Consider the following 14,042-nt stretch of genomic DNA (forward strand, 5'->3'; position numbering starts at 1 on the left):
CAGCCCCACAAGGCTCCTATGAGGAATTATCCTCACATTATACATGGGTAAGGCTAAGATTTTGTCATGGTTATTTCTACTAAAAGTCATGGACAGGTAATGGGCAATAAACAAAAATTCACGGAAGCCTTGACCTGTCTGTGACTTTTACTGCTGTAGCTCCATGGTTTCTCCTGCCACGGTGGTGGCTGGGAGCTGGAGGGTTCTCTCCCCACCCCACCCTCCCGTGGGCTGTTGCTCGTCGCTGGAACCCTGCAGGTGGATCCTGAGGAGGCTGTTGCTGTAACCCTGCCGGTGCCCCGCTAGCTACCAGCTCCAGTCCCGCAGCCCCAGGGGCTGAAGCAGAAAATGTCAGGGAGATCTCTGGAAGTCACAAATTCCATGACATAAACGTAGCCTTACACCTGGGGAAACTGAGGCATGGAGCACAATGGGACTGGCTCAGCTTGCCAGCAGCAGAAGCACAAAAAGGCACAGGAGCCCTGATCCCAATCTCCTGTTCTAACTATTAGACTAAAGACACTTGAGAGGAACTGCACACCTGGAACTTGGGTCAAACCCTGGAGCCAGGGAAGAACTCAGATGCCTAGCTCCCAACAGCCACGGGCACCACAGGTATCTCTTACCAAGACTGACGAGCACTCGCTGCAGGGCTTGGTAGGATGATGTCTGCAGGTCAAAGAGTGATAGCTTGTAGTCTGTGCTCAGCTGCACCTCGTGGCGGATGGTTTCAAACAGTGCCGACGCCCTGTAGAGCTGGGAGGGGAGAACAGCCCATGGTGACACTCAGAACCGTAGCTGGCCCAGCATGCAGACACTGACACTTCAGTGAGGGGGACTGGGGAGGAGAGGGGAAGAAGCTGGGACCAACATGCTCTCAGCTGGGGTCAGGTCTGCCCCATCCAGTCCTGGTCTGCAAGCAGCTCATCAAACCCATTACTGCAGTGTCCAAGGCAGAGGGGCTGGCTGCTCTGTAGGGGAAGAGACATAGCTGTGTCCAGGGAGAGAAGGCCAGGAGACTGCACCCAGGTGGGCAGCGCAAGTCATCTCTGAACAGGCACCATGTGTAAGAAAGGACCACATAGGAGATGCATTATAGGGGGTGAGAGATGCATTATAGGGGGCGAGAGAGCCTCCTATCACTGGAGCTGCTGCCTACCTGGTGCTGGGCCTCCTCCAGGTTCCCACTAGCCCAGAGGGAGAGGCCCAGGCCATGGCGGATTTTGGCTTCATCTTCTCTACGCCCCAGCTGTTCTGCCAGTCTCAGTCCTGAAAGAGAAGTGGAGTCAGTGAAGACAAGAGAAAAGATTCCCTGTTGCTGGACAAGGGTAGGGTTGGGATGAAGGGAGTGGTGTGTCCAGGCTGCAGACAGGAGTAGGCTCACGGTAGGTCCCGGCAGTGCTAATAGGACACTCATCCGTGTGCAGGTGTAACTGATTTGCTGAGGCTGACAGCACCTGGAAGAGAAGTGCTGTGCATGCTCCCTGTGCTGTCAGTGAGTGGCTCAGCAGGAGGGGTGAGTGACATTAACACCAGGGGTGCGCCAGCACAAGTGGCGGGGAGCAGGCTAGCTGGAGTACATGGAGGACATGGAGAAGGCGCTCAGAGCTGGAAAAGTTAACAGGCCCCTCAACCTTGCAGTGTTGTGGGGGATGATCTGAGCGTCTAGGAGCAGGGGACAGCTGCAGGGCCCCCATTGGTCCAGTCTTGCACGCCTTACCCTTGATGCTGCTGCACCATATCCCAGGATAAAAGCATTGTCTGTTCAGCATGGCAACAGCAGTGTGAGGAAGAAGACAAGCTGAGTGGATTGAATGGTGTAGGGGGAGCTGGGCTGCAGACTGATAGATTAATTACCCGAGTTAGCCTGGATTTCCTGGACACTGATCTGAGCAGGATTTCAGTATAGTAGGGGAAGTTTCAGTTAAATTGGGGGGGGGGAAATCAGTGCGGCCCCCTTTCCTGATGGGAGGTGACCTTCCTGCTGCTCTGGCTGCTGAGCGGCCCTGCAGACTGCTCTTCTGCAGCTGAGCCCAGCAGCCCTTACCCCACCTGGGTCTTTCCCTTACATTTTCTGTGATGCTTGAGACTAATCTGCTGGATGTATCTGACAACACTGGGGCCCATAGAGGTGTGACGTGTTGGGGCATTGTAAGAAATGCCTGTGGATGTTGTTGGAACTGAAATGAATGTGCCACTCCAGCCTCTCCCCACCCAAACAGGCAGCCTCTCACCATAGCCGTTTGGCTTTTAACCCTTCAAACACTGCAGACGAACAAAACCGCACTGAGCTGCCAAGTACTGCAGGAGTCCTTCTTCCTCTCCCTCCTCAGCTGAGAGGCCCTCTCTCTCAGCTGCAAATACATCCAGCTAACCAGGACATGCCTCAGCACCCACTCTTGCCCCAGGTCTCCCAACACCTTTCTAGCAGACATGAGGGTTCTGTTGCAGCTAGAGGCAGGGTTTCTGATCTGACCTGCCACAGGAACATTCATTTAAGTTCCAACAACATCCACAGGCATTTTTTACAATGTCCCAACACGTCATACCTCTATGGGCCCCAGTGTTGTCAGATACATCCAGCAGGTTAGTCTCAAGCATCACAGAAAATGTAAGGGAAAGGCCCAGGCGGGGTAAGGGCTGCTGGGCTCAGCTGCAGAAGAGCGGCCTGCAGGGATTCTCAGCAGCCAGAGCAGCAGGAAGGTCACCTCCCATCAGGAAAGGGGGCCGCACTGATTTCCCCCCCCCCAATTTAACTGAAACTTCCCCTACTATACTGAAATCCTGCTCAGATCAGTGTCCAGGAAATCCAGGCTAACTCGGGTAATTAATCTATCAGTCTGCAGCCCAGCTCCCGCTACACCATTCAATCCACTCAGCTGGTCTTCTTCCTCACACTGCTGTTGCCATGCTGAACAGACAATGCTTTTATCCTGGGATATGGTGCAGCAGCATCAAGGGTAAGGCGTGCAAGACTGGACCAATGGGGGCCCTGCAGCTGTCCCCTGCTCCTAGACGCTCAGATCATCCCCCACAACACTGCAAGGTTGAGGGGCCTGTTAACTTTTCCAGCTCTGAGCTCCACCCCCACTTTAATCTGAAGGGGATAAACAGGTAGCTCCCAGCTGAGGCACGCGAGTGGGGCTGTTTGTCCTCAGTACAAACAGGCTTTGTAGACCCAAGTCATTCCCTGGCCTGCTATGTCACCCACTGAGGAGATTTCCCTCTCTTGACTCAGGGCAGACTGGCTTTACAAAGAGACTTAGGCTGCTTGGAGTGAAGTTTAGTGATTAATCCTCCCCCTGCAAGGCACTCACTGACCTTTAAGAACATAAGAATGGCCACACTGGGTCAGATCAAAGGTCCATCCAGCCCAGTATCCTGTCTACTGACAGTGGCCAATGCCAGGTGCCCCGGAAGGAGTGAACCTAACAGGTAATAATCAAGTGATCTCTCTCCTGCCATCCATCTCCACCCTCTGACAAACAGAGGCTAGGGACACCATTCCTTACCCATCCTGGCTAATAGCCATTAATGGACTTAACCTCCATGAATGTATCCAGTTCTCTTTTAAACCCTGTTATAGTCCTAGCCTTCACAACTTCCTCAGGCAAGGAGTTCCACAGGTTGACTGTGCACTGTGTGAAGAAGAACTTCCTTTTATTTGTTTTAAACCTGCTGCCCATTAATTTCATTTGGTGGCGCCTAGTTCTTATATTATGGGAACAAGTAAATAACTTTTCCTTATTCACTTTCTCCACACCACCGTGATTTTATATACCTCTATCATATCCCCCCTTAGTTTCCTCTTTTCCAAGCTGAAAAGCCCTAGCCTCTTTAATCTCTCCTCATATGGGACCTGTTCCAAACCCCTAATCATTTTAATTGCCCTTTTCTGAACCTTTTCTAATGCCAGTATAAGCTTTAAAAGCTTTGCCATTCCTTTGTCTGTCACAATGTGCTGCTACATGAAGGTCTGGGCAGCCTGGCCACTAATGAAGGGCACAGTGCCCTGGCTGGTAACTGCATGGGTCTGTAGGATACTGTCAGAGCTAACAAATGTCTTAGACACATATGCTCACATTCCTATACCTCGCTCCCTTTCACACAGATATGCCCTCTCCCCCATCTTCTGCAGACGTAAAGCCACTGGATAATTCATCCACTCACCTTCCTGCAAGTACATCACAGCCTGAGAGTAGTTCTGCAAAGCATGGTGAGTCCTCCCAAGGCTGCTGTAGGACACAGTTTTAGCCACCAAGTCGTTCATTTGAGCTGCAATGCTGAGATGTTGCTCCTGATAAACCACTGCCCTCTCATAGGTGCCCAGAGATTCATATGTTAATCCCAGGTTCCCATAGGCCCTGCCCTGGCATGTGGGATTGTTGGTCTCTTCTGCAATCTGCAGGTCCAGCTGGTGGTACTGCAGTGCCGTGTCGTACTCGCCCATTTGCTGATAGACTCCCCCCAGACCGCAGGCAGCGTCGCTCTCCAGAGACCGGTCTTTCATTTCTCGGGCGATGTTTAGCTGCCGTTCCAGGCAGGAGATGGCTTGCTCGTAATTTCCTAATTGGCTGTGCAGACTCCCCAGCTCCCCATAGGCTTGGGCTTTGTTGAACGCCTCCCCGAGCTCATGGGCCACCACTAGCCTCTTTTCAAAGCACACGAGAGCCTGCTGCAAACTTCCCATTGCCCTGTGTGGAGAGAAAAGGAGCATTTATCTTGCCTAGGCAGGTGTGACATGAAAACCATCTTTCACTGTCACGTCCTACAGAGAATCTCTGTTCTGCAGCCAGCTCAAATCTGCCATGTCCCCGCTGCCAGATGTAGGGAATTTCAGAACTACCGTAAGTGAACTTGCCAGCGAACCCTGGAGTCAATGGTATGAGAGACCCTGAAGGCCACAATCAGGCCCAAAACACTGTCCAGGCCTCCTCTGCATCTCCTGTAAACTCCTCACTCCAGGGGGTCTGGGGAAGGGAAACTAAGTTTCATTATTCAGGGTAATAGCATAGCCTGAATAACCTTCCCCCTCGCCATCCAGACAGCTCTGTCATTCCACACTACCCTGTGTGTAGACACTGCCCCGCACAGCCATACACATACAGCTGTACAGCTTCCCTAGTCGTACACATACAACCCTCCCGCACCACCCAGACAGCTCTGTCATTCCACACCACCCGGTGTGTACACCCTGCCCCACACAGCCGTACACATAGAGCCGTACAGCTGCCCTACAGCCGTACACGTACACCCCCACCTCCCCATTGCCATCCAGACAACTGTCGTTCCACACCTCCCAGTGTGTACACCCTGCCCCACATATACACCTCCCACAACAATTCATCCCTCCATCCTTACACATACATTCCGACAGACATACGCCCCACACAAAACTGAACGCATATACTTCCAGTTGTACACCCCACATCTGTACACATACACCTTCACAGCAATATATCCTACACACCTCTACACATGCACCACCAGTTTCCCATGTACCCTCCACTGCCACCCACCAAATCTGTACACGTATAACCCCACAGCCCTCCACATACCCTTCACAGCCACTAGCCCCCCCCATCCGTACACATACACCCCACAGCCATACACCCCAGACAGATCTGTACAAATACACTCACGCAGCTTTCATGTATCCTCCACAACCATATACCCCTGACACACGTGTACAGAGACACCTGCACAGCACCCCCATCTACCCTTCACAGCCACACATACACACCCAACACACATCTGTACACACATCCCCCACAGCTCTATACCCACACGTCCATACATGTAATCCCAACCCACACAAATGCATCTGTAAAGTTCCCCCTCCCCCATGTACCCATACTCCTATCTCTCACAGATGTACACATACCGTGCCCCATCCACCTGTTTACACAGACACACACACACACACACACACACACACACACACACACCCTCTATCTTCCCCCACAAACACAGCTTGCTAGCCAGTGACTGCACAGTGAGAGAGAAATCCAGCATATTGTCTTGGTTCTGTGTTCTCAGGTTGGTTCCCTGTTGGGAGCATGTGCACCCATATACTCGCTGTGACACTGCTCACCACTGAATCATGTGAGTAGCGATGGTATAATCATCATTCAGTTATTTTCACTCATTCACTTTCAAGACAGTTCTCATTACCAAAGGCTATGCAATACTCCAGCCTTTGGCATTTGTTACCTGTGTCCATTTCCCAGGCCCCGATAGGCCTTTGCCTGGTCTTGCATGCGATTTAAACTCTGAGCTACAGATAAGTACTGTTCATAATACTTTATGGCTTCTTCATAATCTCCTAGAGCCTCATAACAATCCCCCAGGTTTCCGTATGCCCGGCCTCTGTCCAGCACAGCTTCATTTCCACTCAGCTGCTGTAGCATGGCCAGCTGCTGCTCAAAGTAGCCAATAGCTTCCTCCATGACATTCATGTTCATCTTGGTGATGCCCATGTTACCAAAGACTTGGGCCTCTATACTGGGGTCCTTCAGCTTCTGTCCAAGTTCCAGCTGTTCTTCATAACACTTGAATGCCATGGTATACTTCCCAAGGGACATGTACACTGCAGCAAGGTGGCCATGAGCTCTGCATTCACCTGGCATATCTCCTAGTTCCTGGTAAACCTCCAGTTGCTGGGTATGGTACCCCAAGGCTTTGTCATATTTCTGTATCATCTTGTACGCAGAACCCAAGGCTGCATAGGCACTGGCCTCCAATCTCCTGTCTTTGACATGATGGGCTAAGCTCAGCTGCTGCTCATAGAATTTTATTGCACCATTTACATCTTTTTTACATACAAAAATATCTCCCAGGTTCCCAAGAGCCCGGAATTTGGCTTGGGAATTGTTTAGAGACTGGGCCAGAGACAGCAGATACTTCTGGCACTCCTCGGCTTTGCTGAAGTCCATTAAGGCCTTGAACGCCAGGCCCAGGTTGCAGTAGGCCTTGGCTTGGCTCAGCTTGTCGTGTAGATCCTTTGCTAAGGCGAGATCCTGCTCGTAGTACTTTACAGCCTCCTCATAGTTCCCAAGGCAGTAATGGGCATAGCCAAGGTTGTGGCAAACTTTCCCCTCCCCCTCCATATCCTGCAGCTCAGGGGACAGGCGCAGGTATTGCTCATAGTAAGGGGCAGCCTGTGCGTACTCTCCTCGCGAGCAATGGAAGTTGCCCAGGTTGCTGAGGGCCCGGGCCTCGCTCTGTATGTCCCGCAGCTCCCGGGCAATGTTGAGGTGGTTTTGGTAGTGCTGCAGGGCTCGGTCGTGGGCGCCTAAGGCCTGATATGCCACTGCTAAGTTCCCATGGGTGGATGCCTGCGAGGCCCGATCATTCACTTCCATAGAAATCTGCAGCTCCTGCCGGTGATATTTCACAGCGTGGTCATACATGCCCAGGGCATTGTACGCATTGCCCATGTTGCCGTAGGCCCTGCCCTGAGCACCATAGTCATTCAGCTCCTGGGCGATGGAGAGGTGAGTCTTGTGGAGTTTCAGGGCAGAGTCATAGTCGCCTTTCATCTGGTGAATGATCCCTGAGAAATAACAGAAACAGAAATTAAATAGATAAAACCCCACAGTGCTTCCCCCAGCCCCACACACCGCCCCTCCCCGACAGCACTGCCCTCAGCTTCTCACACTGACCCTCCCGCACAGCACTGCCCCTAACCCACAGCGCCGCCCCCAGCCCCACACGCCGCCCCCAAAACACTGCCCTCAGGCCCATCTATCACCCCCAACCCCCACAGCCCCACCCCCACCCCCAGCCCCACAGAGCATCCTTCCCCACAGCACTGCTCCCAGCCCCACAGCACCACCCTCAGCCTTACACTGCAACCATCCCCTACAGCACTGGGCATGGCCCCCAGCCCCACACACTGACCCTCCCCCACAGCAATGAGCCTCCAGCCCCGCAACCCCATCCCTTCCGCCTGATACTGGGAATAGCCCCAAGCCTCACCCAGCAACCCTTCCCCACAGCACCAGGTCCAGCCTTGCAGCCCCACAGCATGGGAAAAACCCACATTTTTTCAGGCGCATTTCATGGGGTTCTTTAGCTACAGATGCTCTTTCCCCTTCTAGTCCCAGTATTCAAGCATTTTAAGGGTGTTTCAGTGCTAGGATCCTACCAGACCAGTGCATGGAGCCACAGTGGAGAGGCACCTCACTCAGCCCTTGCTCTGTGGCACAGAGAAAGGCCTGATCAGCAGAGATGGAAGTCACTGGCAGCTGGGTGCTCAGCACCTCTAAAAGGGACCTGTCCAAAGGGATCTAGCAAGTCCATGGCAGAGTTGGGAGCAGCCCCCAGGACTCCCAGCCTGGTCACAGAGACTTCAGCCAGACTGAGACCATCACGGTGCCCACGAGCAGTGAGTGGCTGAGGACAATGCAGCAGATTGTGGGACTGCAGGGTGCTACGGGACAGAGGCACAGAGCCAGCAGCTGGGATCAGGACTGAGGGGGCAGGGGTAAGGGGCAGAGGGCCCAGGTGGAGGTGAGGAGGCCCAGAGGCAGCATGTCCTGGACCCAGGCAAAGGTTTGTCTGTGACTGCAAATCATGAGTCTGTTCAGCAAACAGCACCACACAGGCTACAATCTGGAGCCTGCAACAACTAGAGCAGAAGGACAAAGGATTTTTGCAGCCAAAATGTGGAGAGGAGATGGCAGGACTCGAATTCTGGGCACGTCCAAAGAATTCTGTGCTCTGGGACAAAGAATGGCTGGCAAACCCTTCACTAAGAGCTCAGGGAGCTACAAGATCCTCTAGAAAATGGACAGCACATTAAGGTGCTGGGAAATCAATAAACCAGAGCCCTGGATGCCTCCATTTCTAACCCTTTAAACAAAACTAGAAGGAAAACTAGAAGGCAAAAGCACTGCCATGAGGCCGTCACTGCTGGATGCTTCATCCCCTAGAAGGCGGTCTCCGCTCTCTCCATAGGACTCTTCCAAAGGATGCGTATGACTAGAGCAGGGGAGAAAACAGGCTTTCTGCTGGAGCTTGAGGGGTGGCTCAAGTACCCTGAATATCTCAACACTGTCTTAGGTGAGTTCCAGGCTCAAAGTCATCAGATGCTGGGCCTGGTAAAGCAGGCTTCCCAGAAACTCTCTTAGCTGCCAGGGCGCTCAGTGCCCAGGGCTGGATTTATTGTGCTCTGGAGAAGCAGCAGCAATAACTGAGGTGGCTCAATAAAGCAATCACAGTGATGGATGAAGCACCAGAGAAGCAGCGAGGCCATGCTACAGGGAGGGGGTCTGGCCAGCAGGAACAGCCTGGAAGCAGCAGAGAACCCCAAAAGCACAGAGAGCTTCCTCGCTTCCTCAGACTATCACACTAGTCATTATCTTAAGGAGCAGAAACCCACCTGCCAGTTGCAGCTCTGGCTCTGCATGAGACAGTTCCAGGGCACTAAACCCAGAGAGGATACCTGGAATTAGCTCTGATTTAAAACACAAATCACTGTGAAATGCCAGTTCAGTTGAGCATTTAGGACGGAGACAGCGGGGGTCTCGTTGGGGAGGGGGACCACATTCCCTGCACCAGCTCTGATGGGCCTGCCTACATCTATACCCCAGCATCTTGCCGCTGAGTTCCTAAAACGCTCACCCAAAGGGATGTTGCTAAGTTTTCCGATCTGGATTGGGAGGTTCAGACAGACACAGGAGTTAACCCTGGCAAGTCCTGTACAGTCCATTCCCCCAAACCAGGGGCCAGTGCTGGTTTCTTCCTACAAAAGGCAATCAGCTTTTCAACTGATGCCCCAAACATTTTGAGAATTACACAGAAACAATTTAACAATAAATCTGAATAGAAGAACTTTGAAGTGCCAATGAAGTGGGCCCTACATAGCACAGCCATCCCCAGGAGCAAGTGTGGAGATGTGACTGACAATCACACCTGAGAGGCAGTGGAAGGCCATACGCTCAATCTCCATGGGTCTGTCCTATGCCTGCAGGATAAGTAAGAAGCCTCAGGTTTGAGTCTCCTTCCAAAAACTGGTTTCAGAGTAGCAGCCGTGTTGGTCTGTATTCGCAAAAAGAAAAGGAGGACTTGTGATCACTCTCCTTACAGTGTGTATGGTAACACCCATTGTTTCACGTTCTCTGTGTGTGTATAAATCTCCCCACTGTATTTTCCACCGAATGCATCCGATGCAGTGAGCTGTAGCCCACGAAAGCTCAGGCTCAAATAAATGTGTTCGTCTCTAAGGTGCCACAAGTCCTCCTGTTCTTTCTTCCAAAGACTGGTGCATTCTGCATTAGTGGGACTAATGAGATTCTGCACTTTCTTCTAAGGCGCTCTGGGCCCTTTGCAGACATTCACGAACAGGCCTGTGGCCCCAACACCTGCTGCTGAAGAGGGCACTGCACAGCACGATATCTGGGCAGGAGGACAAATGCAAATAGGTAGCAACTGTCAGCACTTCACCCCAAAGAGAAGCGATCTGCTGACTCCAGAACGTATGACAACAGGCATCTTGAGGGTGGAAGGAGAGAGGATGCGGTGGGAGGATGAGAGGGATGGTCTTCCACAGGTCCAGTAGACACTGGGAGCTACAATTAGGCAGCGTGTTTGATCCAGCTCTTGTTTTGTACTTACAAACACAAATGTGAAGACAGATGGCTTTACAAGCAGGGCTGGAATGCGATAGCTGAAATTTGCTTTCCTGAGGCAATTTGGAGCTTAACAGATTCATTTTTTAAATTCATATTGGATTGAAAACCGCAAGTCCCAATATGTACTCTGGCCAGATTAACCGTATTTCTATCAAAGAAAGTTGTTCTATAAATTCTACGCCTTTTCCTACCAACATGAGGCTTCAGGACAAGGCGATTTACAAGACATGGGCAGAGTGAAATAGGATTTAAATAACGAGCCCTGGGCTGCTGCCGACAATTGTCTTTTTTTGCAGTGTGTGAACAAATTTAAAGTTTATGAAATTGAGGGACTGATGGGACTAGCCTGAGTGGCCAAGTCCCATGCAAGCTCCCCCCACAACTGTGCCAAGGCCCCCAATCCTGACCTGTCAGACCCCTTACTGTTCCATTCCTGGGACCCACAATTGTACCACTGCACCTCAGCTCTTCCCTCTAGCATTGCCTATTATTCCTTCCTGGGGCTCCTGCCCTTCAATGCTAACCTGTAGTTTCCTGCTGTGCCAGTCTTGGGACAGCAGACCGGACAAACATCACATGACACTAGGATGGGTCTCAGCTGTTTCACAAGTGCCCTAAGTCGGATCTGAAACCAAGGCTCTAGAGCTCTCCCTCATTACACCCCCAAGCCTCAGAGTCTCCATTCTCACAGCCAAAGCATTGAGGTGGGAAGTCATCTAGGATTCATGATAACTTGAGACTTTATAGAACAGATTTAGATCTGAGCCTCATATATTTTTAAAGACCACCATCTTGCCCTCCTCCATCTGGGAGCTGGAAAGCTTTTACAAATACCAGCTAACACCTTCATAACCCCAGCTGAGAGGCAAGCAATGAACAGTAACCTAAGTATCACTAAACCTACCACTGAAATGTAGCTACCTCTGGGGTGTAAGAAGGTAGCTACTTAACTGCACACAGCAGGATATCACAGGAAGGAAAGAAGAATCATGTATCAGAAAGGGGCAGTTAGGTACTGGAGACAGTGTAACTACCAAGGTGGAATTTGACCAGGACACTACATTAATTAAGAGTTAATATTGTGAAAGAACAATCATTGTAAAGATACCACATTGTCCTTAGGAGCTACAGAGAGAGAAATGAATTGGGAGATCTGCACAGGAAGAATAAGGGGTGGCCAGGTTGGGAATAAATAGAGCCTCTGCTGGCAGTAAAGACGGGCAGACACTTTTCTGTTCAGTTTGTTAATCACTGTTTTTCCTTTCAGCCAACTTTTCCATGTGTCTTGGCTCAGCAGAGCTTCCATGACATCAGTGTGAGAACCAAGCCCATCCCAAAGTGACATAATGCAGCAGGCCCCACGTATGGAAAAGCTAAAAACACATGGCTCACTGAAAACCACAATTGAGAAAGATTTGGTTTCCAAAATAAAGGGACCGGTAAACGTTTCCTAACCTGTTCCTACTGCATGGACAGAGTCCTCTGAAGTGCAAGCCACGTAACGGCTCCCATCATAAGCAGTATAGTCACAATGAACCCCGCCCATCTCCTCCAAGGTAGCAACCATTGGATGGGGAGATCCTCCATATAACAGCTACACGGAAGGCAATGGGAGCTTTGTGTGCAAAAGGTATGGGTGGGGCAGAGGTTGTACTAATGCACTGAAACACATTATTTGAGATGCTTTCAGTGGGGGTTATGAGTTAGGCTAACTATATTTTGAAATAAAAAACAGAACCTCTGTCCTGGGTCAGGTGGAGAAGGTGGTTGGGTGTTGGCCTCATGAAGGAGAGAGGAAAAGATGCTCATTCCTCCAGTGCCCTCAGCCAAGAAATGATGACATCCTGAAGACTTGCCTGGATATGCAGGGGAGGAAACCCTTGGTCAAGGACTTGCATGGGGGGAGAGGCGCTCACTTGAGGGCACACTCTCAACATGCGACAGGCCTGGTGGGGGAGCTCCTTGGGGTGCACGTCTTCAGCCAGCCTGTGGACATTGCCACTGGCACAGCCCCCACCAGCTCTCAGAGGGGCCCTGAGTGCAGGGATTTTCAAAACCCTGGACAAAACTTAGTGTCATTGGAAGAGGCCATGAAAACACTCCCAGCTTCCTGGGGGACACAGTCATGAGTTACAAGTGGCTCTGAACACTGCAGACTCAAGGGGAAACAAGCTCATTCTATGGGGAGGTAACATTCCCATGGACACCTTCTCCAGGTCAATGCAAATTCACACTTATCCATCTGGGTAAAATCCCTCCTGTGTCTGGATTTACACATAACATCATGGCCATCAAGAGAGGAGAAGGAAGAAACCGAACCAATCACCAGGGAATTGCCGCCATCCCACATCTGCCCCAAAGCTGCAAAAAGCAACAAGCTCTCCTTTCTGTGGGATTAAGGTCAGCTGCAGGCTCCCTTGGCAACTCTCAGTAGTCCTGGCTGTTCTGGGAGAATAATAGCCAGTGACATTCACACACAACGACTCAATGCAGAATTTCCTAGGAACGCTCACTAGAGTGTTCAGGAGACAGACGTGACTCTTTCGGCAGTTTTCTGACTACACATCCCCACCTGCATATTCACCCCACATGTCCAAGACACCCCAAAACTGCAAAATAATTGAATACACCTATCCACACACACATTACAAAACCCTGAATACTCACCCACGGACAGCCTAGACCCACTTGTACCCAAACAGCCCACACCGCCCTCCCCCAGCAACAGCTCATGCTCTCAGATTGCTGCCTACGCACAGTACACGAGCAACTTACCTGCTTGCTGTATCACATGATACCCGAGGCCATTCATTATCAGGCACTATACCAACAGCATTAAGTTATCAAACCTAAATCCTGCTCAGAAAGAGCAGCCACCAATCATTGCCCAGACTGGAGTGCTTCTGCAGGGTGTTAATGATTTCACCAGTGAGACTTATTGGATGCAAAAGCACATTCGTAAATCGCTTCTTCACACAGCACAAATGCCTCATTAATTCTAAGGACATCAGGCTTGGAAATAATACAACCCAGCACCAACATTTCTGGGAGCAGAGCAAGTGCCATCAGAAAGGGGATAGGTGCTACATCCCATCACTCTCTCTCTGGGGTTTTCAAAGGCCAGCAGTTTAGGAGCACCAGAGGGCTCGGATTAGAGTTTTACAGGAAGGTAAAAGGAAGGGCAGACAGGCAGAGGGAGGCGTGGTGTGGAATGTGATCCCACTCAGACGAACTGGGAATTACATAAGAATTCCAGCTTCATTTACATTACACAGATGAAAACATTCACAAGAAACTGGACTCCATGACCCAGCACCACAGATCTTTGGAAAGAAGGTGGGGGCCTATCAAATGTGTGTACGGACCAAGGGAGAGGGACACTCTTCAGCAATGGAGATCTTGCAG

General features: G+C 51.1%; 1 protein-coding gene across 3 annotated transcripts in view; it reads right to left on the reverse strand.

Moving 5' to 3' along the window:
* The window catches only part of TTC28 (tetratricopeptide repeat domain 28), a 504,341-nt gene that overhangs the window by 77,203 nt on the left and 413,096 nt on the right, over positions 1 to 14,042 (reverse strand). For all 3 annotated transcript variants that reach the window (XM_043498375.1, XM_038373837.2, XM_038373838.2), the window contains 4 exons: positions 6,214 to 7,555; positions 4,171 to 4,694; positions 1,160 to 1,269; positions 627 to 756 (listed from right to left, as the gene is read on the reverse strand). In XM_043498375.1, the coding sequence (XP_043354310.1) occupies positions 627 to 756; positions 1,160 to 1,269; positions 4,171 to 4,694; positions 6,214 to 7,555 (2,106 nt within the window). The remainder of the gene's footprint in view (positions 1 to 626; positions 757 to 1,159; positions 1,270 to 4,170; positions 4,695 to 6,213; positions 7,556 to 14,042) is intronic.

This window comes from Dermochelys coriacea, chromosome 15, assembly GCF_009764565.3.
Source record: "Dermochelys coriacea isolate rDerCor1 chromosome 15, rDerCor1.pri.v4, whole genome shotgun sequence".
NCBI lineage: Eukaryota > Metazoa > Chordata > Testudines > Dermochelyidae > Dermochelys > Dermochelys coriacea.